This window comes from Bidens hawaiensis, unplaced genomic scaffold (assembly GCF_021521415.1).
Source record: "Bidens hawaiensis isolate Kalapana, Puna unplaced genomic scaffold, B.hawaiensis_p1.1 tig00008096_1, whole genome shotgun sequence".
NCBI classification, from domain to species: Eukaryota; Viridiplantae; Streptophyta; class Magnoliopsida; order Asterales; family Asteraceae; genus Bidens; species Bidens hawaiensis.
Window position 1 is genome coordinate 802,075 of NW_027491573.1, and position 21,977 is coordinate 824,051.

The following is a 21,977-nucleotide window of genomic DNA, read 5'->3' on the forward strand; positions in this document are numbered from 1 at the left end:
TCTTTATGGTAAAATTTTGTAATCGATTAGTTATATTTTGTCAAAACCGGGTAGAAACCCTACGGGTTTTGAGCCGGGTATACCCGACGAGTATTTTATCATAACCCAATAGGAAACCCGAAACCCGGCGAGTAATTACACGATTAAAACCCAACAGGTTTGGGACGGGTTTGGTACGTACTTTAATAACCGGGTATGAATTTGAGAATTCCTAAATCCGATTAATTATCGTCTTTACTTGTCCATTCCATTCCGTCTTCCGTCTCATTTTCCTCCGTTCCATTAGCTCCAACAAAAGTAAACTAAAAAATGATACGAAGAACGGTGCGTTGTTTGTTGGATGGCCTAAATAAACAATGTCGGAGGGGTGCAAGTGAAACATTGAGCATGCACAGCATCCTCCCACTTACTAGTCCCAACTGTTCATGTGCCCTAAAACCCAATTCCACCAGATTTCATCTACTTCTTAATCAGGTCATTCATTCTTCTTGCTATAATTGATTAGTTAACTCTGTAACATTCAATAGTGATTCTGCATATTCATTTCAACAATTTATCATCTTTTTAATTGCTAGAATTCAACCTGATTTTCTTACTAATTGTTGTTTCTGCATAAAACCCCTTTTGCAAGATATTATAAATTAGTTATTATAACCTAAACTCCAAATTGTTGAAGCAGGGCCGGCCCCGAGAATCGTCAAAAGATTTTGGGTTTTGAACCGATTGCGAGAAAAAAATTTGGGCCTTAAGTAAAGAGAGGTTATTCTTTATTGGGCTTAAACGGGCTTATTGGGTTATGATTTGAGTTGTGCAAAAAGTTTTTTTTTGTTTTGTTTTTCTTATAAAAATGGCCTTAAATGAATTTGGTAATTGGGTTTAAACATTACGAATACATATTTTTTTGAAAAAAAACAAAAAAATATGTGTCATTTTTTTAAAATTAAAATTCGGGCCTACGAGGGTGATCGGGCCCGGGGCAGTAGTTTGAACTTCGAAGTTGTGATGGCTGTGTGTTCATGTTATATATTAGTAAGGCCCCGTTTGTTTTTTTTAGAGATTTAAGTCTGAATCTAAATACCACATCTGAATGTTAAGAGGTGGTTCAAATGTCTGAAATCTGAATCATTAAGAGGTGGAGGCTAGAGACGAACCTCTAGTCGTCGGAGATGGAGCCTAGTCTCCGGGTTAGAAGTTAATGGAGGCCGGAGACAAACGTATGTTTTTTTTGGGTTAAGAGGTTTTCAGACCCACTAAAAGCTCTTACTGGTTCAGATGCTATTAAGACGCTGAACCTCTTAATGCCAGAAAAAAAACAAACAGCCCCACGTCTGATTACGTCTGACCGAATCAGACATTTTCCTCTATTCAGAGAAAAGAGTCAAAAACAAACAGGGCCTAAATGTTAAAATATTATGATATAGAAGAAAACAATCAGAGGAATTGTTATATCTGAGGATAATTTATAGATAACATCAAGCTCATATAATTTATTTATATTTTTATTTTTTTTCTCAGAAGTCATTGCACAGGTTTAATTCTTCACGTGTTTATCATAAACCGGTGATTGCGTTTACAGAGGAATTATTAGTTATGGAATCTGCAGAAAAAGTAGATGCTATAGGAAGTCGGTTACCAGCAGAGGCGATGAAGATACTACAGTCATTGGCGTCTCATTGGGATGATGTTATTGATGTAGATGGTTTACAGGTAATAAGACTCAAAGGCGCGATGACCAACGAAGTGTACCAAATCAAGTGGCCAACAAACAGAGAACGGTCTCGAAAGGTTTTAGTGAGGATATATGGTGAGGGTGTGGATGTGTTTTTTGATCGGGAGTTGGAGATCCGTACGTTTGAGTTTATGTCTAAACAAGGGCAAGGGCCTCGTTTGCTAGGTAGATTCTCAAATGGGCGGATTGAAGAGTTTATTCGTGCACGGGTATATGTTGTTTCTTGTTTTTTGATTTCGTGTTTTATTATGGTTTTCTTGTGCATGAATGAATCTGTTGTTTTTGAACATATGCCTGTTTTTTCGTGCACGGGTATATTAGTTCTTATCGAAGAGTATAATATTTTTAGAAAGTAATAATAATCTTTTTTTTTTTTTTTGTGGAGACCAGACACTGTCAGCTTGTGATTTGAGGGATCCTGATATATCTGCGCTTATAGCATCAAAGCTAAAGGAGTTTCATGATCTTGATATGCCTGGCCCAAAGAAGGCATTGGTCTGGGATAGATTGCGGTATAATACTAATAACTCTTTAAATCTAGTTAGTTTACTTCGCATCAATATAAGCTATGTTTTGTAATATGTAAATTGACGATTTTTTTTCTAGAAAATGGATTAGTGCAGCCAAAAGTATGTGCTCTGCAGTAGAATCCGAGGCCCTCAGGTTGGATGCAATTGAGAAAGAGATAGAAACTCTATACAAGTGTCTTGCATCAGATCAACACATAGTGTTTTGTCACAATGACTTACAGTATGGGAACATAATGATGGATGAAGATACAAGATCCATAACCATAATTGTGAGTATTTAATTCTATATAAGGTTTAGGGTTGAAAAGTAAAAAATTAAATGTTAAGGTAAAAAGAAAGAGGTCAAAGGGGTCAAACATTGCCCATACATAATGTTGACAACAAGGACTTGCAGTTTAAGATATGGATTTGAGTGCATTTTTTACATGTGTTAAGTAAATAACAAATTTGACCAGATTACTTATAAATGGGTTTATTTGGGTCGTTTTTTTAATAATGTGTCTAACAGATTGAGCTAGACGGTTTAACTAAAAACGATTTGTTTAAAGGTCAAGCATGTCGAAAGTTATTTGAAGTGCAGAAAATCTTGTAATAATACAGTTCTTTTGTAGTCATATTTAACATTTGCTTTACGTGTTATGAGTGTCATGTCTAGAGCATGCAAACTATGACAAATAAGCTATAATAGCTACCTAAGTTAACAATATTTTTTAGGAAATTGATTTTGTTCATCCACTTTGAGGTTTTTAAATATACATGTTAGGTTTAAGTGCTGCTTTTTTGCATGTGATGCTATAATATTATATACTATCACAATTCTAATTTTTACAATATATACTGTACCCATTGAAGTGTTCTAAATTTAATGTTTGATGAATATTGGAAGTATTATCTGAAATAAAAGTGTATGTCAATGACACAAACAAGTAAAAGTTTCTACGGTACTTAAATCCTATGATTACTAGACATGCATTATAATCTTCTACTTATTCTGCTTGTGTTAGTTTCTCACATGCTTTCACTACCTGTATTCCTGATACTCACATATTTACAGGACTATGAGTATGCTTGTTACAACTCTTTCATGTTTGATATTGCAAACCACTTTTGTGAGATGGCTGCTGATTATCATACAGAAACACCTCATGTATTGGATTACAGTAAATACCCTGGTGAGTCAATATATATTAGCTCTTAACACATCTTCTTAAATACCGTAAAAAAATGCTTCAGCTTCTTATGAATTTCAACTGAAACAGGTCTTGAAGAGCGTAGGAGATTTCTGCATGTATATCTTAGTTCTTCAGGTACCAAACAATATTAACACTTATTAATTTAACACTAATAATATAATGTTTAAAAGTATAGTTACATAACGTAGCCTCATAGTAATGAAATAGTCGATAAGAGCTAGTTGGTAATATATATATATATATATATATATATATATATATATATATATATATATGTTTCAACTTTATGGTGCAGGTAATCCACCGGTCGACTCAGAAGTTGACAAGATAGTTGAAGAAGTTGATAAGTATACTCTTGCAAGTCATCTGATGTGGGGCTTATGGGGAGTAATATCGGTACTTTGCTACTTTTTATATGTTATGTTAAATTACGCGTTTTTTGTTTCTAAGCACGTGCTAAAGAACAATGACTTCTTAATTCTTTAATTGATTAAAATGAGACGGTATAATTTTGTCTGCAAAATTTTTTAATGCCACTTTATTAAACTTTGATCCTTATATTAAAACGAATTCACAACTACATGCATTGTAGAGAAGTTTAGTGACTTTAATTTACAAAAGTCAGTTTACTTGCTTTTTCATGTATTTTTTACAAGTTGGAGGGACTTTTAAGTCTTTGACACATCAAAATTAAGTTGGCTGACATTTTTTTATAATAGCAAGAAAGTGTTTTTTTTTCATGATATTAGCTGTATAATGAAACGAATTGATTTAGTAGCTTTACACATGGACTTTTGACCCGTTTCCTTTTATTTTATTTATTTATATATATATTTATTTTCCGTTTTAGCGTTTGACCACCAGGTCTAAATCACCACCTCCATTGTTTTACACACACCTGCGTTAGTGTTGGTGAAAACATTCTTACTAAAAAAAAGTTGACCATAAAATATAACCTTTTGTTTTATTTTAGGAACATGTTAATGAAATTGATTTTGACTACATGGAGTATGCAAAACAGAGGTTTCAAGAGTACTGGCTACAGAAACCAAAAGTATTGGGTTGCGCCAATGAAACTGTTAACTGAACGGCTCTCGGGTTTGATCTTTTAATGTTGGAGAAAAAATGTTATTTTTTTCTTATAGAAAACTAGTGACAGTTGAATTTTGTTAAGCATGGTAATGAAGTAGGTAGCGGATTCCGTTATCATCTATGTGGTCAAGGATGGTTAAGGGAGACATGCTTGTTGCAAAACTAACATGAAAAAATAAAACTTGGTGCTTATGTTGGCTTTTTTGTTGTAGCATATCAACACTACAAATGAAGTACTCTTAGTTTAAAATTCATGTTCATATGATTTTATATTGACTTTTGTTAATCTCTTTCATTGAGCACATCACATACATCTTTTGTCTAAATTTCTAAGTCCATGTGTAATGGATGGAGCCCATATAAGGTGTTATGCTTTTTGTGACGTCACGTTACCATGGAGACTTTATGGCTAACTTGAGTGTTGTGGATGAAATCCATACCAATCATTATCTATTATTAATAATAGTTAAAAATAATAAAATAAATCAATCCACCAATCAAAACCAACCTTTCCCCACCCGGTGCTTTGTAGTAATTAGACTCATATTAACACTTGTTAATTTACTTGAAAAACTTAGCACTTGTTAATTAAAAGAACGAAATTCAAAAAAAAAAAAAACTTTTCAAATAAAATAGTAAAATTAATGGTTTGCTTATGTTAAAAAAAAAACTATAAGTAAATGATTTGTAATGTAATGCTATAAATATAATTAAGGATTAATTTATTCTACAAATGGGAACAAAAATGAGAAGATGAGAAAGAATTCTAGCAAAAAAAAACCCTTAAAAAATTAAAAATAAATAAATAAAAAAAATCATAACTCAAAATTTAATAAAAAAACGAAAAAAGTAAAAACACAAAAAATGTTTCCACCGTCTTTCTCGTTCTCATAAAAGAACAATGGTAAGTGAAAAAAATCGCGTCTTTTTGTTTATCATTGTGTTTTGTGTTTATTTTCGTCAATGATTGTGTCTTTTTTATTTATATTGTGTTATATTATTCAACATCGTGCTATATTTTGTTCGACATTGTGTTATATTTTGCGATCTAATGTGTATTTTTTAGTTATAATTGTGTTGTGTCTTTTCTAAAGTGATGAGTTTTCTCTTGAGTGGGCGAGGTCTGACACGTCAAAATCAATATGAGCGGTTAACATAGTGTTTGTTTTTGTTTTTGTTTTTTTAAACCATATAAATGATTTGTGATGTAATGTGGAAAGGGTCCGACCCATGAAGTTAAAATAAAAAACAAGTCAGGCTTGCTGTTGTAACTTGTATGGAATCAGTGATACGGGGTATCGATTGAGCATCATCGGTTACAAGATCCCAAAACTCAAACTCATACATAATATATATATATATATATATATATATAGGGTTGGTATCATTTAAAAACTCTTAGGAACTCTTAAAAACCAAATAATTTTTTAATTTTTTTTATATATTAACATTATTTAAGAGTAGTTTTATCATAATTTATATATATAAGTTTGATTACATATATTAATCACAAGTTTACATATATGTAAAATTTATGTACAAACAAACTTACATAGATGTAAAACAAAACATAGATATGTATAAAAACTAATTTTCAAAATTGTAATCATAGATATAGATATAGAAAATGATAAAACTACTCTCAAAGAACGTTAACATACAAAAAAAGTTATAAAACTAAGGGTTCTTTGAAGTTCTTAAATAATTCAAGAGTTCTGTAATCATTATATATATTTATATATATATATTTATATATCCGTGCTTGTTTCATTAGACTGTAAGCCTGCCATGAAGAAAAAGCTCGATACCCGTTTCCCGGCTGTAAGTTTCCCTTTATTATTATTTCCAATTCTTCAATTTCATTCCCAAACATTATTTGTCTGTGTGATTTCTACTTGTTGCTCAACAATTTCCCATATTATTATCATTTTGTCGGAAAGAATTTTGTCTGTTATTAATTAATCGACCAAATTAATTTCATTTTAGGTTTTGATTTCAGTCATTAGGGTGTCTGGAACGTTTTATTGATTTTTTAAATAATTTCCTCAAATTAGGGTTTCTAGGAGGCTCATATGTTGAAACCAATATAAGTACTGAATCAATGGACTCTAAATTATTTCACTTTGTGTTATATATATATATATAGAAAAGGGTTCAAATAAAAAGAAGTTGTTTCCTAGGAATGGTAAGAACCAATAGAATTTTGACATTTGGCATTAAAACCTATGGTGAAAGAATAATTCTAGGAAACTATGTCGGTTATAATGGTGAAAGAGTAATTCTAGGAAACTATGACGGTTTTTGGTAATTTTAAATCTCAACCATTGATTGATATGATCCAATGGCTATGATTTATTCCTAGTCTTCTTAGGAAACAACTTATTTTTAGGATAACCCTCCACTATATATATATATATATATAGGGGAGGGTTATCCTAAAAATAAGTAGTTTCATAGGAAGACTAGGAATATTCTAGGAAACTATGTCGGTTATTGGTAATTTTAAATCTCAACCATTGATTGATATGAAACTATATAGAGGGTTATCCTAAAAATAAGTTGTTTCCTAAGAAGACTAGGAATAAATCATAGCCATTGAATCATATCAATCAATGGTTGAGATTTAAAATTACCAAAAACCGTCATAGTTTCCTAGAATTACTCTTTCATCATTATAACCGACATAGTTTCCTAGAATTGTTCTTTCACCATCATTTATAATGCCAAATGTCAAAAATTTATTGGTTCTTACCATTCCTAGGAAACTCCTTATTCTTATTTGAACCCTTTTCTCTCTATATATATATATCCGAGTGTCTCATAGAGAATTATTATTATTATTATTTGCAGGCCCGGATTAAAAAGATTATGCAAGCTGATGAAGACATTGGAAAGATTGCCATGGCCGTGCCCGTCTTAGTTTGTAAGTTGTTTCTTACCATCAATCCACTTCTACCCTTTTACTTATTAACGGTGGGTCGGTTTTCAGTTTGTTTTCGCAAACGAGTAGATTCAAAAAGTTGTTTACTTTTTGGACAATGGGTCAGAGGAGTAGTTTTACATTGTCGCCTAAATCATTTTACTCACAGATTTTAATCTTACTGTGATAATACTATGTTTATGATCGTTGTTTTTTTGTGTTTCTTACCGTTGTTAAATAATAATGCAGCCAAAGCGTTGGAATTGTTTTTGCAAGATCTTTGTGACCGTACGTATGACATCACTCTTCGTAGAGGAGCAAAGACTGTTAACTCACTGCATTTGTAAGTCAAGAATTTTAATTTCTTTTTTTTTTTCTGAACCGTAAAGTAGTATAGGGTGTTAAAATTATTTTCTTAATTTAACCTATTTCACCGTCTTGGTAATTTATCTGGAACTTTAATTCAAATATGAAAGAATATTAATTTCATGAACTGTTAGGTGATGCAAACGAGCCGAGATTTACCTGAATTTAGCTATAATCATATATCACATATTATCGTCCCTCAAGCGCGAACTTAGCTTAAATTAATATTCCACAATCCACACATTTCTTTGCCTCCGCTTTACATGGTGATGTAAATGAGCCGAGCTTGGCTCGTTTAGTTTAAGAGATCTTGAACTCAAGCTCCATGGCTAAATCTTGAGCTTAGCTTGATAATAACTTTTCAAACCCGAGGTCCGCTCGTTTAGTATTTAACTATTTATTAAATATTTAATTATTTATTTATGTGTATTTAGTTCATAGTTATTTAGTTATTGTTATAGTTTTTTACATATAACGAAATATATATTATTTAGTTATTTTTATCATAATTTTCATATGTAATGCATTTAATTTTTTATATAGAATAAAAATTGTTGTATCTATATAACCAAAAGGCTAGTATAGGCTAGTCAATCCTGGTATGTGAAGCTTGGGTTGATGCTCGTTTGTTAAATATGCTCGAGCTCGTTTAAGGTTGGTTCGCTTCGAGATTTTTGCTAGCCAATCCCGAGTAGTTCACGAGCGGCTCGTTTACATCCCCTAGCTTTGTCTTACTTTTTGGATTATTGTTTCTTAAGCTGATATATTGAATTCTATTTGGTGTTAAAAAATCATAGTGAAATACACTAACAGATTTAAATTTACTTCAGAAAACACTGTGTTCAAAGCTACAATGTGTATGATTTTCTGAGGGAAGTGGTCGGCAAGGTCCCCGACTATGGCCACTCAGAAGCTGGTGGTGATGACCGTGCTGTTGCAAAGAGAAAGTAATAAACATTTTACCATCCTTTTCATTATACACCGGGCTATATATAAACTGAATTATATTGTATGGAATCACCTGTTTTATTAAATGCAATTTCTTTTCCTATAGGAAAGCTGCTGCAGCTGATGAAATGAACGAAAGTGATGAAGAATTAAAGAAAAATCGGATCATGGTAATATTAATGTTCACTTAGCTAAACGATCGAACTTGTAGGTCGTGTCCTGTAACTTCAATAAGTACAAATATGTCCCTAAAGTTTATATGCTGTAACACATTGCGTCCTTTTCACTAACTAGTGTAAACTTTTGTTGTTAATTTTTTTAAAATGACCATTTTGCCCTTACAACAGAAGGACAAAATGTGTAATATAAAACTTTTTTAATTCAAAAACAAAACTAAACAATAAAATATCAAACCATAGAGCTTTAGGTTCCTTTTTTTGTTTAATAAGTTTGATATTACACATTGTCTTTTAGTTGTAAGGGCAACGTGGTCATTTTCAGAAAACTAACAGAAAAAGTTAACACCAGTTAGTGGAAAGGACATGATGTGCTTTACTCGTTGAAGTAAAAGGATGAACACGATCTGCAAGTCACCTGTCACCCCATACTAATTTAAAAACAGTTAAATTTTCAGTTTTTATAACCATTCGTTTATGTTTTGTATGCTTAAGCTCTCTTAACGGTCACACACATTCATTTTCTTAACAGATGAACACAAACAATTACAGATTCACGTTTGTTTGATTAAAGATAAACGAGTTACGAGCAAACATGAACAAGTCTCTGTTCTTGTTCGTTCGGTTCGTTTACAAACCTAATTAGAATCATCATTTCATTGAAACAGAGTGAAGTGGGACATACAAACAGCAGTGGTAGTGGTAGTGGCAGAGGCAGAGGCCGAGGTAGAGGAAGAGGCCGTGGCAGAGGCAGAGCATCTGCAGACCGAGATCCAATTCTGCCCCCACCCGAACCCGAATCGGATTTTTCCATGTTTTCTGTTCAGCAGACCAGCAAGCCCAACCCGGGCCCACTGGGCCCAACTGACAACCACTCAGAGCCCATCAAGACTGATACTGCAGTCGACATTATTCCAAGCAGAGACTTTGATCTGAATGCTGGTTTAGATGAGACTATAGATAAAGTCCCTGCTTCCTCTGATGGTGGTGCGGTGCTGCCATCAGTATCACAACCAGAACCACAGGCGCCGGCAGCGGCTGCAGAAGCTAGTGAGGTTGCTAACAGTGAGTATCCTGGGTGGTCGGTTTCAGAAATTGATAGGATGGCGGTTGACCCCATCTTGCACGAGTCAACTCAAGGCTGGATGAGGAAGATGAAGACTATGATGAAGAATAGTGAAGTGATTCTAAATCCTTATTTATTTCTATAATTATTATTTTAGTTTCCTTTGTTATATGTATTCTGCATTGTTCTTTTCTTTGTTGTTGTAGCCATGTTATCATGAACCTGTTGCGAGTTCATGACACATGTAACAAAATATTGAACAACTATGTATGTGCTTTAAGGTAAAATATGTCCATCATAGTGTACAGATCCAACTTGACCCCACGCCTCCAGACCCGATATGTAAGGTGATGGTGTGTGCTGTGTGCATTAGGCTCAAGTTGGCCCGACACTTTCGGACCCTTCTCATGCAACGGGCTATATCATTTGGCTTTTGGTTATGTAACTTATATCGTATGGGGTCCATGTCTTTTCCAGTTTAAATTTGGTGACAGCGAAAGTACATATATAGTACCAATGAAATAGCATGATTTCTCCAATCATACAATATTTTCATTCATTTTTGTTATTATATACTTGTTATCTATGGCTGAAGATATTAACCTCGATTTGCAAGGTGAAAACACCAATGAAGATAAAATCGAGTGTTTCCAAGAGATGAAATCACGTAGAGTATAATTGTAATCGAGCTATTTTTAATATTTTATATTATACAGAAATATTTTATTAACTAGTTTGACCTATTCTTAGCCAATCTGTAGTTACTGTATACCTACAAAAAGATTTTGTATACGCACTTCTAGTATTCCCCAAGATGTGGTACACTTGGCGCCATCAAATGATAGCTGTAGCGGACGCAGGTTATGGTTATAGAGTCGTTGCACCTGATTTTCGAGGATATGGGCTGTCTGATGCGCCTGCTGAACCCGAGAAGGCCTCGTTTTGTGATCTTGTCGTTCATACTGTGTTGATCCTAGATTCTCTAGGCATTTCTAAAGTAAAATGTATATTTCATTATTGTTTGATCATGTCAACAACGACTGGATTATAATGAAATGTATAAGTTGTGAAGATTTTAAAGTTATTCTATTAAATAATTTAAAACACAATAATCATAGTTGTTTAAACTATGTTAAAATAAATTGAAACAACGGAAAATGGTTATAGGAAAGAAATAACTTTGTAGAATTGTAATCAAATTTCCTAGCGAAAGCCCTAATGATACAATTATTAATTGTTATCCATTACAAAAAGTACACCTAAGAATGTAACAAATCATGCTTTCCTATGATGTTATCCTTGACTCGCTTCGTTTACCAAAGATCCCATGACCATATGTTGAAGAGATAAGATCAACAAGCAACGGTAACTGTAACGTCACAAAGGAAGCAATCGGTAGGCATGTTAGTGCAGCAATTGGGATCAGGATCCATGACTTTTGTCGTCCAAACATAATATATAACGTTGCACTAAAGGCAATCATCATGGATGTCACAGACATGAATAACATGACAAGGCCGATTATCAATCTGTTAGGTAACCTGTAGAGAAAATCATCTTCTGCATAACGTGCCGTAAGAATAGATAAGAACAATAACAAGGAAGTGGTGGATGTGAACAATGAGATTGCATCTGATATAACAAATATGATGAAGCTAAATTTAGTTTCAAAAGTTGCTTTCCCAGTCTCATTGTTTCCCCCGGGTACAGTAATGACCGCTGCAAAAACTATCGTGATAATAAGTGCAGCTATGATCGTGTATGAATCTGCTGTTTTTTTCATCCACTCTTCACCTTTCTGTCTCAAATCCTCGTGTACTTTCTTAAAAACCATAATCGGTGTTTCTTGTTTTCTGTTCTTAGCTTCCTGCTCCTTAGGACGCATAAATTTGCTCACCTCCTACAAGTCAATAGATGTTAAAGCAAATGAGTTCAAACTAATTTTATATTTGATATAGAGAATAACAGTTTCACCTGAAACCACTGTAACTCCCTTTGCATTTGCAATGCCGCTCCAGTAACCATATTGAGTTTGTCTGTGGGCGCTAATTGTCCAGCCAAGTGCAAAAGGTTATTTTCATCTTTATCAACACGTACATTATGTAAATACTTGTCCTGAGTCACTTCGTGCACTTCACATCGGTTTATTATTGAAAGTTGAGTAAGTGAATAATCATTCGCGTTTCTGGTCCAAATTGCTTGTGGAAAAACTCAGTTGATATGCTCTATTACCTCCAGAGTATTATTAATCACCGCCACGATAAATGCATCACCATAATGTCCAAAATGATCTGATCTTAATTTAACAACCTCCTCACATATTAACTTCAATATCGTAAGAGCTATATTGTGCTTCATTTTGTCCTCCTGAAGGTGTTTGATATGGAGCACTGCATAATTACAGCATGCTTAATTTTGTCTTAAAATTTTCTAGACTATATTTTTAAAACAATTTTGATGGAGTGTAATACACAGATATATTCTAATATCTTGATTACAATGTTACTAAAGACTCTAGATTCGGCTCTATGTTCGAAATGTAGAAAATTGACAACATTTAAGACGAAATAAAATGATAGAAATTGTGTACCATGTAGTAGTGCAACGTCCCAAAATTTGACATGAATCTTCTTGATGACTACAGAAGAGAAGAAACCAGATTCAGCTATATGAAAATGTAAAACTTTAAATTACACGAAACTAAACAAATAAATGACAGCTATGGTATAAACAAATGGCAATATGTGGTCATGCCATTAAACAAATTGTAGTTGTCAAAGTGTAACAGTACGTGAACTGGCTCAAAGAATATATGAAGGAAGAGAATTTCCTTGACACAATAACTTCGAAAACAATCATGATGATTATGTTAGAAGGGAGGAGAATGCCTCACAGAATACATAAACAAATAGAAGCACTGATTGTAACAAATAAAGGAAGTTTACGAAGGACTTCAGCAAGGTGCAATGCTATAATTGCAATAAATTCGTGCAATAAAATTAAATCAAGCACAAGAAAAATCTAACTTAGTGAAAGAAGACGAGGAACCAATACTCTTAATAGCAGTTTCTAGCATCAACAAGAGTCAAGACGTAGTTAGACAACTCAGTGAAACGCGACATAATAAGAAAAACTAAACCTATGTTTATATACACATGTAAATAAACAAGCCACGTGTAACACCCCCCCCTGTATATTCATCGTAATTCAGTGTTTATTGAATCAGTTGTGTTTATAAGAGATCGTTGTCAATATAATATTATTGAAAGTTTGATTAAGTGGGAGCTAACGCTAAGGGGTGAAATGATGGTATAAGTAAACTGTCTAATCAGCTAAAAAGATGAGGACATTTGTTACGTTTATAAGTTTATTGATTATCAATATGTTTTTGTTGAGTGTCGTATACCAATAACTTTGATATAACCATTTGAGTTAAACTTTATGATTAATATAACTAGAACTTTTTGAGTCACATGAAATTACCAGGGTAGAGGTAGCTCTTCATGCACTTGGTGAGAAGATTCTCCTTATACGTGTATTGGTTCTCAGTATCCCGAATCTTATATTTGTCATCTATGTCACATGCCTTTGTCGGCACATCTTCAAAAGGAAAAAATAAATGTTAGTATTTAATTCAACTCAAATAAATACTTCATCTAATCTATAAACGTGTTTATGGTTTTGAGGTTTGGGAAAGTCTTTTCCTGTAACACCCCAACCCGGAGCAGGCTGACATGTCACTATTACAGATATCATAGACCAAACAAAATTCATTTAAATGAAATGAAAAGAATCCCATGGCAACCAAAAGAGTTAAAAACAACTGAAAGAAATTCTAAGTCAAATTTATTAAATGCTTAAATAAAATAAAATAAAATTAAATCAAGTCCTTATTCTTGAGCTTCATTTTACTGTCATTACTGAGTTCCCCGATTTCCCGAATTACCTGTTAACAAATAAGACAGACACAAACAAGAAAATACGGCTGAGCCAAAAATTGCCCAGTAACGGAGAGAACAATAGTACAGGTAAAGGCATACATAAGACAAAACACATACTGAAATAAAACTGAAACTATTGCGGATATAAAACCACGTTTTAGACCGAACTATAATTAAATGCGAAACATAATCCGATACACGATCGGGACGTAATCTGAATATACTCAAATTTAACCAAATGCATATACACATATCAAAACGGACCAGAAATATAGCGAAGCAAAATATAATTACTAAAATACACAACGATGATGTTAAAATAAATAGGTCGTGTAATACGGAAGCACCCAGAGCCTAAACAGAGGGGTACACAGCTAGCTAGTCCATGCACCAAGGAGACGGTGTGGGTGGCGTGCACACATTGTTCCATCTCAAACAGAAGTCAGGAGTCAGGAGTCGGAGCTAAGATCGATCTATACGCCTCTAAGTGGCCAAGGTACTACATGAGTACTTTCAGAGACGCCGTGAACTTTGATTACGCACTGTCACGATAAGTGCCATGTCGTTGACGCCCCAACGACAAGTCAGAATTTGCTCGGGTAACAGAGTACAAAAGATAACACCATATAACTAAACCGGAACATGCAATAAAGAGTACAAAATAAATAATCTATTGCATGCTACAAAAATATATTATATAATATAACTGAACTCAAAATATAACTGACGCGTAACGAAAATCCGTACTACAAAGTAACGGAATAGATTCAATACTATTAGTAAACGAGAATAGAAACCGTACTACGAAGTAACGGAATATAATTAATACTATTAGAGAAAGAAACCAGAAACCGTACTATGAAGTAACAGAATATAATTTATACTACGAGTGACAGAAACAAGAATCCGTACCTTAAACAAAGCAAAAAGAAAAGATAAGGTTGTCTTCAACTAGATTGAGAATCTACATTATAATATAGTTCACATAAGATTTATTGAACTCAAAATATATTGCTTGATTAACCGATCGGTCTTCCGGCGACAAGGGCTTTTTATAAATAAAAATAATAATAATAATTCGACACTTGATTTCATAAAAGTCATGTAATTGTTACTAATATTAATATATAACGTTAAATGGATGGCAAGAGTTTTGAATTTAACACTAATAGAATAATACTATTAGTTAAACAAAAATAACGTATGAAACTAATTTACGCAGTAGAGTTCATGTTATATATTACTTAGAATATGTGTATAGATATAAGTGTATGAGCAAAATTGTTGCTTTATTCCTTTTAGTTATATGATGGTTTCATAAAACAATTTCCAATGCTCTTATATAATTGTATGGTGCAAAACAAGTTTTTACAAAACTCACGTGCATATTCAACAATGTCAGATTAATTTGCTTTTTAGTCAACTTCCTTTTCTTTCTTTATTTATTTACTTTATTTCTGATGAATGATTCTTATCTTTAAACGCAAACATGCATCTATTAACACATAGAGATTTAAAGCCTTAAATGGCCGGAACCGTCAATCGTCACAGCCGCAAAGTATCGGGATGAATAAAACAAAGGAAGGTCTGGAATTATTACCCGCACTGTGAGATGATATGATCAGGAAGCGGGGCGTCAGAGACGGTAATCCGGAGACGCTTACGACTGCATCGGTCCAACAAACCAACAAAGTTTCTGATCAATTAGAACATCAAAGAAGCAACTAATCTTAAATGCTGGTTATGAATCAAACTGACCTGAGAACAAAATAGATGTCTGGTTGTTAGCGGCCCGGTAGTGTCCGATTTGTAGTGGCGGATGCAGTCTACGGCGGCAGCGGAGGATGAGGCTTATTTAATAGTGGCGGGGCGATGCGGTGGTGGTAACGAAGAACAAAGGTCGTGTGAGAATAGGAGCTAGTAGGTCTTATGAGATGTGATTGAGAGAGTTTGAAGATGTTTATAAAGAAACGAACATATCATCTCGATCTATCCGCAAGTTTGAATTTGAAGAAGGTAAGTAGATGATGATTGAATTTAGAATAATACACATGTGCTTAAATCTTGAGTTTGAACTTTGAACTCTTCCAGGTTCTATTTATTTATTTATTATTATTATTATTATTGTTATATAATACTAAAGTTCGGGTTATTATATTTCCCTTGAAGAAAGATGGAGTCAAGAAAAGACAATTAACATTGGATCTTTATCTATTTGGATGAGTTCTCATGATGTGTATAGTTAGACTACACGCTATGGGCGGTAAAGGGGGCATTTTTGGGGCGCTATAAGGGGGAACACCGCAGAGGGGAGCTAAAAGAGGGGTGGTAAAGGGGGGGAACACCGTTGAGGGGAGCTAAAAGAAGGTCGATATGTGTGTGTGTGTTTGGGGGGGGGGGGGGGGCTTTGGATGACCGGTGGTATGGGGGTTTTGGTGGGGACATGTGTTTTTCTCTCTCCCTCTCACTCTCTCATACACATGTGTCTGTGTATATAATGAGGCGGTAAATGAGCTTTAAACGACAACGGAGCGTTATGGAGAAAGGCTTCGAAGCCCTGTTCCTACGTGACGATGACGTGGAGGGACTTTAAAGCCCCTCCATATTGAACAACCTTATTGATAATTAAGTCACTATAATGAGAACATCTACACAATGAATATTTAATGAAATTAATTAGAGCAAATTGACACATACACGAATAAACAAATCTTTGGTAGAAGTTGTATGGTTTAGCGCTTCGATATGCATCCCGCATTTGCGCAATACACCATAATGGAGGCTTCATACCAGGGACCTTTGTTGAAGCAAATTCACGGTAGCCCTTGAGCAACTCATATGCAACATCTGCAAGTAAAACTCACATCATCCGTATAAATTTGAAGACAAGTACTCTATAAAAGGGATAGTAAAGCTCACCCAAAAACCCTGACAAGATTGTATAACAGAGAAGCGAAACACCCTTTTCGCCCTCAAAGGGGTTGTGATATCCGTTCGTTTGGCTAAGCCAAATATGTTCTTTGCACACTTGAAGCAGATAAAGAAAAGTGGTCTTGTGAGAATTAAAAATAGCTATCTGGATAGGCAAGAAGTTTTGGTAGTCGACAATGAATAACAAACGTGGGTTCTTGTCGACCAGCTTCTTCGCAGCCATTGTGTTGTCAAGTATTGCGGCATAGTGCAATCCGTTTTGTTGTTTATGATTCACTAGAGTTGGAAGTGACTCCACGCGTATCCGCTCAAGGAGGCTCTCAAGAAACCCATCATTTTCAGGATTACCAATTGCAACATGAAGTGCTCGGTGTCCTCTAATGTTGAGTACATCGGTCAATGCATCTTCGTCGTGGTCGAAAAACTCTCGAGCTTTTTCCCAGTCTCCCATTTGGATAGCTCTACATAATGGGGCGTACTCTTCCTCATCTAATATTTGCCATATAAAATGGTTTATATATTGCTAGCTCTACATATATAATGGGTAACAACTAACAAGTTCGTAATATTTTCACTCGATTGTTTTAACATTTTGATTGCTGATGTGGCGTGAGGTGTAACACAATTCACTCGATCTTCATAATATTTTCTAATCAAATATTCAATATAAAAGTTATAATACGAGGAATAGTAAAAGTACGATGAGGCAGGGAGGTGGGTGTGTTTTCTAAAAGTAGGAAAAGGCCCAGGAGATTTTGTAGTCCAAGATCAGGTACAACGAAAAAAGGCACTGATTACCCTGCTGGTTTTGCGTATACGTTTCGGTGGGTAGGGAGGAAGAAATAGTGTCGTGGGTTGGATCAATGGAGGATGTTGATGAAATAGGAGATTTTTGGTTATCAGTGGTGAAGTCAGATCGTCAGGCGAGGTTCTGAATATTGTAAATATCTATGCTCCTAATGATGCAATGGAACGTAGGGGTCTGTGGCATACGCTTTTGTGTATAAAAGGCGCCATTCCGGGGTTGTGGGTTTTTGCAGGAGATTTTAACGAGGTAAGGGCTCCGACAGAAAGACGAAATTCAGATTTCTTTGCCTCAAATGCAGCTGCGTTTAATCGGTTTATTGAGGAGGCGGATCTAGTGGAATATCAAATGGGGGGAGGGATGTTCACGTATGTCTCGGATCATGGCGACAAGTTTAGTAAGCTAGATCGCTTCTTGGTTTGTCGGGGATATATGAATGGGTGGCCAAGGGCTTCGGTGACTGTGTTGGCGAAAGAGTGTTCAGATCACCGGCCAGTGTTTCTTTCGTCTGTGAATGTGAACTTTGGTCACTATCCATTTAGATTTTTTAACTCTTGGTTACTACTTCTGGGTTTTGTGAAATTTATTGAAACGGAGTGCCTGAAGTTTAGTTTCTCGGGACCAGCAGACCTGGCGTTGACAACGAAACTGAGGTGGCTAAAGAACAAGATTAAGGCTTGGTTGACTGATTTTAATAAGGCTCGTGATGGGGAATTGAAGGTGACACAAAAGAGGCTTCAGGATTTAATGTTGGTGGCGGAAACACGACAATTGTCACATGGCGAAATGGTTGAAAGAGACCAATGTAAAGTGTTTGTGCAGGAGTTTGAAGTTCGGAAAGCAAAAGATCTGCAACAAAAGGCTAGGGTTAGTTGGGCGGTAAATGGTGACGAGAACTCGGCTTATTTCCATGGGTTGCTAAATGCAAATTTATCAAATAATAGGCTTCATGGGTTAGTTGCTGATGATGGTAGTTGGTTGGATGACCCGATAATCCTGAAAGATATGGCGTTCAATTTTTTTGCGGAACGGTTTAAAGAGCCGACGGTATCAAGGCCTAGCTTTGTTTGCCCGGGGCTGTCGGTATTATGCAACGAGGAAGACGATTTATTAGTTAGGCCTTTTACACTGATGGAAATTAAAAAGGCAGTATGGGATTGTGACGGGGATAAGTCTCCAGGCCCGGACGGTTTCAATTTTAAGTTTCTGAAAGGGTGTTGGGGTTGTTTTGAAGATGATGTTGTAAACATTTTCTCCGAGTTCTATAACACTGGGAGTTTCAGTAATGGGTGTTTATCTTCATTTATTGCATTAATCCCAAAGGTAAAGGATCCTTTGAGGTTGGGGGATTTTCGACCTATAAGTCTTATAGGTTGTATAAACAAAATGATTTCCAAGGTGCTCGTGAACAGATTAAAAGCGGTGATTGGGAAGTTGATCTCGGAACAATAATCGGCGTTTCTATCGAATAGGAGTATCTTAGACGGGCCACTAATTCTTAATGAGTTGGTGGCGTGGTTAAAAAAATCGGGAAAACGTGGAATGGTCTTCAAGGTGGATATCGAAAAAGCGTACGACTCGCTTAATTGGAATTTCCTGACTCGGTTCTAAGTCAAATGAATTTCCCGTTTCGTTGGAGGAGGTGGGTTTTAAACATTTTAGGGGCCGGACGTGCCTCGGTGTTGGTAAATGGATCTCCTACCCGAGAATTCTCGTGTTTCCGGGGGCTTCGTCAAGGTGACCCGCTATCGCCATTTCTGTTTATTATTGCGATGGAAGCTTTAACTGGAATGATGAAACGAGCAGTGGAAACGGGTGTATTTCGGGGTATAAATGGTGGCTTAAATGGGCCGGTCTTATCACATCTTTTGTATGCGGACGATGTTGTGTTTATTGGGGAATGGGAGGAGGAGGATGCACCGAGTCTTTGTCGAATTCTGAGATGTTTTTACTTAGTGTCGGGCCTCAAGGTGAACCTTCAAAAATGTCGGGTGTATGGTACGTGTGTGACCCCGGTAGAAAAACAACATCTGGCGAACATACTACAGTGTCGGGTGTAACTTCCCGTTTAAACACTTGGGGCTACAAATTGGGGGTAACATGAATCGCATTTCTGCATGGGATCCGGTGGTGGATTTGTTTAAAAAGAGGATGTTAATCTGGAAAGCCAAGACATTGTCTTTTGGAGGTCGTATTACTGTTATTAAGTCAGTTATGAACGCATTACCGACCTACTATTTTTCTTTGTATCGAGCTCCTGATGGAGTTATAGAAAAGCTAGAGACATTGAGAAGAATGTTTTTTTGGGGGGGTTCAGATGATAAGTCTAAGGTTAACTGGGTCGCGTGGCAACGTGTGATTGCGCCTACGGACTATGGCGGGCTTGGGTTCGGGTCACTCCGATATGTGAATGTTGCATTATTGGTGAAATGGTGGTGGCGGTTTAAAGGGGAACGTGACTGTTTATGGCGAAGGATAATTTGGTCAATACATTATTCGTCGCGGAGTTGGCAAAGTATTCCGGCGAAGCTTTCAATCCCGGGTCCGTGGAAACAGATTAAGAGGGTGGAAGACGAGTTGGTAAGTTTTGGAATAAGGTTAGATATGCTTCTAAAACATGTGATTAAAAGTGGTAACAACGCTCTCTTTTGGCTTGATTTTTGGATTGGCGAAGAACCTCTTTATTTAAAATTACCATTGTTGTTTAGCCTTGAAAGGGATAAAGGGTGCAAAGTGGCTGATCGGCTAATTATGATGGATGGCATTATTTGTAGCACATGGAATTGGTTGAGGTGCCAATGTCCAATTTGGAGGTGGAGGAGTTTAGGAAGCTTCTGTTAGTTTGTAGAGATGTGGTTTTGGTGGAGGGCAAATATAGAATTGGTTGGGATCTTAATAATTTTGGTTGCTTCTCTACGTCTAGCCTAAAAGACAAAATAATTGAGGCTTGTTCAGCTGTTCCGGGTTACAAAATCGAGTGGAATAATTGGGTTCCCCGAAAAGTGGGAATCCTAGCTTGGCGAGCGGAGTTGGATAGGGTCCCCGTCTTGACGTCTCTTGCCAAGAGAAACATTAGGATTGTTTCGGTGGATTGTCCGGCGTGTGGCGTTATGGAGGAGACGGCAGAACACGTTTTCATTGCTTGTGGGTTAGCCCAAGCGGTTTGGCAAGCAATTACTATTTGGTGCAAAGTACCGCATATTTTTGCTTTTAATATTAGGGATATTCTTGAGTATCATAAATACTCAAAGTTCCCTAAAAGGAAGGCGAAGTCTTTTTACGCGGTTTGCTTAGTCTCATCGTGGTGTTTATGGAAGGCGCGAAATGACATGGTATTTAATGGTATGGCGATCACGGTGAATAGTGTAGTAAGTGAAATTAAAGGGCTTAGTTATCTTTGGGTTAAAAATAGATCGGGAGTGTCTCAATTGTCTTGGAATGATTGGTGTAGATTTAAAGTGTACTGAGTTTTTTTCTTTTTGGTGTCTGTTTCGGTTGTGGTGTCGGGCTAGTTTCTTTCTAGTCCGATTTATTTTAATAAAATTTGCTTTTGTTGACCGTTCAAAAAAAAAAACAAGTTCACTTAAAAAGTAACAAAAGAGAACGATGGGAACATACTTTTTCTCGTGGAAGTGCTTGTGTCATGAGCCATTAGAGTGAGATATGATGATTGAATAAGACTATTAATGATGCAAGGGATAGTTAAGTTGATCTGTAACCCATGTGGTTGGATAAATATTAAAATGATTGTTATCTGACGAAATAGTTAAACCGCGTGAACAAGCACGAATTTTAAAAGGAAACTACATGTCTTGTCTTTTTGTATGACTTAAAAAAGTGTTATAAACGTTGATATCCAAACAAGGGGAAAGACTTTTTAGATTTTTATGCGTACGGATGCATGCATGTAACAACAAACAACTATTATTATTATTATTATTATTATTGTACTATTCATTTTACTTCATGCATATTATGTTTGTACTTTCAGTATCATTTGTGGTAACCTTTTGATTATACGCTCATATTAAAACATGTATATGTTCTTCACTTTCATACCTCTTCATCTTTTAGTTATCATTTACTCTCTCTATTTTAATGGTCGCTTTCTCTCTATTGTTTGAGAGATCTGCGGCCACCAGTGGTGGTGTAAATATGACGATGATGTTGTGCCACTTTTGTGGCTCCGTTTTCGTTTGTTATGGCTTTGATTCGTCTGTTGTTGGGTTTCAGAAGAATGGCGGTGATGTTGTGCCACTTTTGGTGCTCCGATTTCATTT

The 21,977-nt window shown here is 35.5% G+C and overlaps 2 protein-coding genes and 1 pseudogene across 3 annotated transcripts; 2 read left to right on the top strand and 1 right to left on the bottom strand.

The window, feature by feature from the left end:
- The first annotated feature begins 314 nt into the window (after positions 1-314).
- Positions 315-4,842, top strand: LOC143636978 (putative choline kinase 2). The gene is made up of 8 exons (XM_077104448.1): positions 315-474; positions 1,516-1,938; positions 2,120-2,241; positions 2,336-2,528; positions 3,314-3,431; positions 3,519-3,566; positions 3,748-3,848; positions 4,426-4,842. Exons 1-8 carry the CDS (start codon positions 388-390, stop codon positions 4,537-4,539), a joined length of 1,206 nt encoding a protein of 401 aa, XP_076960563.1. The 5' UTR covers positions 315-387; the 3' UTR covers positions 4,540-4,842.
- A 1,438-nt stretch (positions 4,843-6,280) lies between these two features.
- On the top strand, positions 6,281-10,375 carry LOC143636979 (uncharacterized; annotated as a pseudogene). Its single transcript, XR_013154347.1, has 6 exons — positions 6,281-6,365; positions 7,395-7,467; positions 7,714-7,807; positions 8,661-8,777; positions 8,885-8,948; positions 9,623-10,375. The product of XR_013154347.1 is annotated as an uncharacterized LOC143636979 (transcript).
- An 878-nt stretch (positions 10,376-11,253) lies between these two features.
- LOC143636996 (uncharacterized) lies at positions 11,254-17,909 on the bottom strand. The gene is made up of 6 exons (XM_077104465.1): positions 17,886-17,909; positions 16,881-17,415; positions 16,659-16,808; positions 13,504-13,620; positions 11,995-12,152; positions 11,254-11,920 (listed from the first exon to the last, which is right to left on the bottom strand). The coding sequence occupies exons 1-6, from the start codon at positions 17,907-17,909 to the stop codon at positions 11,306-11,308; spliced, it is 1,599 nt and encodes a 532-aa protein (XP_076960580.1). The 3' UTR covers positions 11,254-11,305.
- Positions 17,910-21,977: the final 4,068 nt, after the last annotated feature.

Excerpts from the sequence above, each read along its gene's own strand:
- LOC143636996 (XM_077104465.1), bottom strand. The coding sequence starts at position 17,909 with ATGGCGCCTTTTATACACAAAAGC. Across the intron at positions 17,416-17,885 it reads CGCCTTTTATACACAAAAGC|CAATATATAAACCATTTTAT; the intron begins GTATGCCACAGA and ends ATGTAGAGCTAG. Across the intron at positions 16,809-16,880 it reads AATCTTGTCAGGGTTTTTGG|ATGTTGCATATGAGTTGCTC; the intron begins GTGAGCTTTACT and ends TTTTACTTGCAG.
- LOC143636978 (XM_077104448.1), top strand. The coding sequence starts at position 388 with ATGCACAGCATCCTCCCACTTACTAGTCCCAACTGTTCATGTGCCCTA. Across the intron at positions 475-1,515 it reads TTCATCTACTTCTTAATCAG|AAGTCATTGCACAGGTTTAA; the intron begins GTCATTCATTCT and ends TTTTTTTCTCAG. Across the intron at positions 2,242-2,335 it reads TTGGTCTGGGATAGATTGCG|AAAATGGATTAGTGCAGCCA; the intron begins GTATAATACTAA and ends TTTTTTTTCTAG.